The 1,499-nt window shown below is 41.5% G+C and overlaps 1 protein-coding gene across 1 annotated transcript; it reads left to right on the top strand.

Moving 5' to 3' along the window:
- The first annotated feature begins 500 nt into the window (after positions 1-500).
- On the top strand, positions 501-1,172 carry LOC110919885. The gene has a single exon (XM_022164133.1). The coding sequence runs from the start codon at positions 501-503 to the stop codon at positions 1,170-1,172; it is 672 nt and encodes a 223-aa protein (XP_022019825.1).
- The last annotated feature ends 327 nt before the right edge of the window (positions 1,173-1,499 follow it).

Here is a 1,499-nt window from a genome sequence, read left to right on the forward strand (position 1 = left end):
TCTCTACGGGTGGAACCCGGATCAAAACACCGATGGAATGGGGTCGTCTCAAGCGTTTGGGTCGTCTCAAGCGTTTGGGTCGGCTCAAGCTTTCGGCTCCCCACTACACGAACCCGATGTTGTTCCGGAAACACAACCCGAGGTAGCGGAGACGCAAAAAGGAAAAGGAAAAGGAAAACGGCCACATAAAAAGAAAGCGGAAACCAACACCTGAGCGAAAAAAATGTGATAACGTGGGAGCCCAATGAGGAGTATGCGTTAACCCGCGCTTTCATCGATGTGTCGGAGGACCCAATTATATGTATATTTATTTTTCTGTTTTTTCTTTTTTTTTTCTCTGTTTTTTTTTCATTTTTTTTATTTATTTTCAGTTTTTTAATTTATTTTCTGTTTTTATTTTTTTTAAATTTTAGACTAACATTATATTTTATTTTTTTGTAGCAAACAATCAAAGTAAAACCGTTTTTTGAAACCGAATACGAGAACTTTTTTTCGATCTCATGGGTAAAGGAGACGAATACCGCCCACCGGACTCTATATCGGGGAAGTGGACCGATATAAACAAGAAATGCACAAACTTTCAAACCGTGTACCAACGCTTGTTTTCCGAATGGAAAAGTGGAAGTAACGATGAAGACATTACGCAAGCGGCATTGGTCGAGTATACGGAGGCTAATGGCCATTTCCCGTACATGAGGTGTTGGCAAATCCTTCGCCATAGCCCCAAATGGGCCACCGTATCTACTCCGAGTGGTCGTTCGGGAAATACACGGCCATCAAAGAGGTCCAAAACAAACGAGTCGGGTGAACCCGAAACGCCAACCTCCGACGCTCGAAACACCGACTTGAACGAGGATATTCCGGATGACGAGCCGGTGGAGGAGCTACCAAGACCGCCCGGAAGAAGTAGGCGGGCGAAAAAGCCCGAGTCGTCATCTATGGGAACGGATATGAGTAACGCATTTTCGGAGATAAACAAGCGACTTCAAGACATACACGAACTCGGTACTAAACGTATGGAGGAGAACCGCGAAGTTACGGAGATTATGCGGGATAGACAATGGGCTCACGACTTTGAGTTCTACTCGAAACCGCACGACCACCTTACCGGAAAAGCTTTGAAGATGGCGTTGGCCCAAAAGGAAAGGATTGAAAAAAAATATAATCTTTGAAGTGGAACCGCTTTTTGTTTTTTTTTTTACTGTTATGTTTTTTTTTTATTTTAGTGTAATGTTTTTTTTAATTTAATGAAATGAATTTTGATTTTATAAAGTTAAAAAATAATTTTAAAAAATTAGAAATTAATAATTGATTAATGATTAGGCGGGGGCTTTATGACTACGGGCTTAAATCCATAACGCCCACCCGCACACGTGGCGCGCCACATGTCGCATAACGCCCACAAAGGGGCGTTATGACTATGGCCTTAATCTCAAACTTACGTACACATATTTAAAACATAAATACACGACATTATTTATTTATACTACGTTGACCGA

Source organism: Helianthus annuus, chromosome 16 (genome assembly GCF_002127325.2).
Source record: "Helianthus annuus cultivar XRQ/B chromosome 16, HanXRQr2.0-SUNRISE, whole genome shotgun sequence".
NCBI classification, from domain to species: domain Eukaryota; kingdom Viridiplantae; phylum Streptophyta; class Magnoliopsida; order Asterales; family Asteraceae; genus Helianthus; species Helianthus annuus.

What these genes read in the sequence shown, in the direction of transcription:
- LOC110919885 (XM_022164133.1), top strand. Translation starts at nt 501, where the DNA reads ATGGGTAAAGGAGACGAATACCGCCCACCGGACTCTATATCGGGGAAG.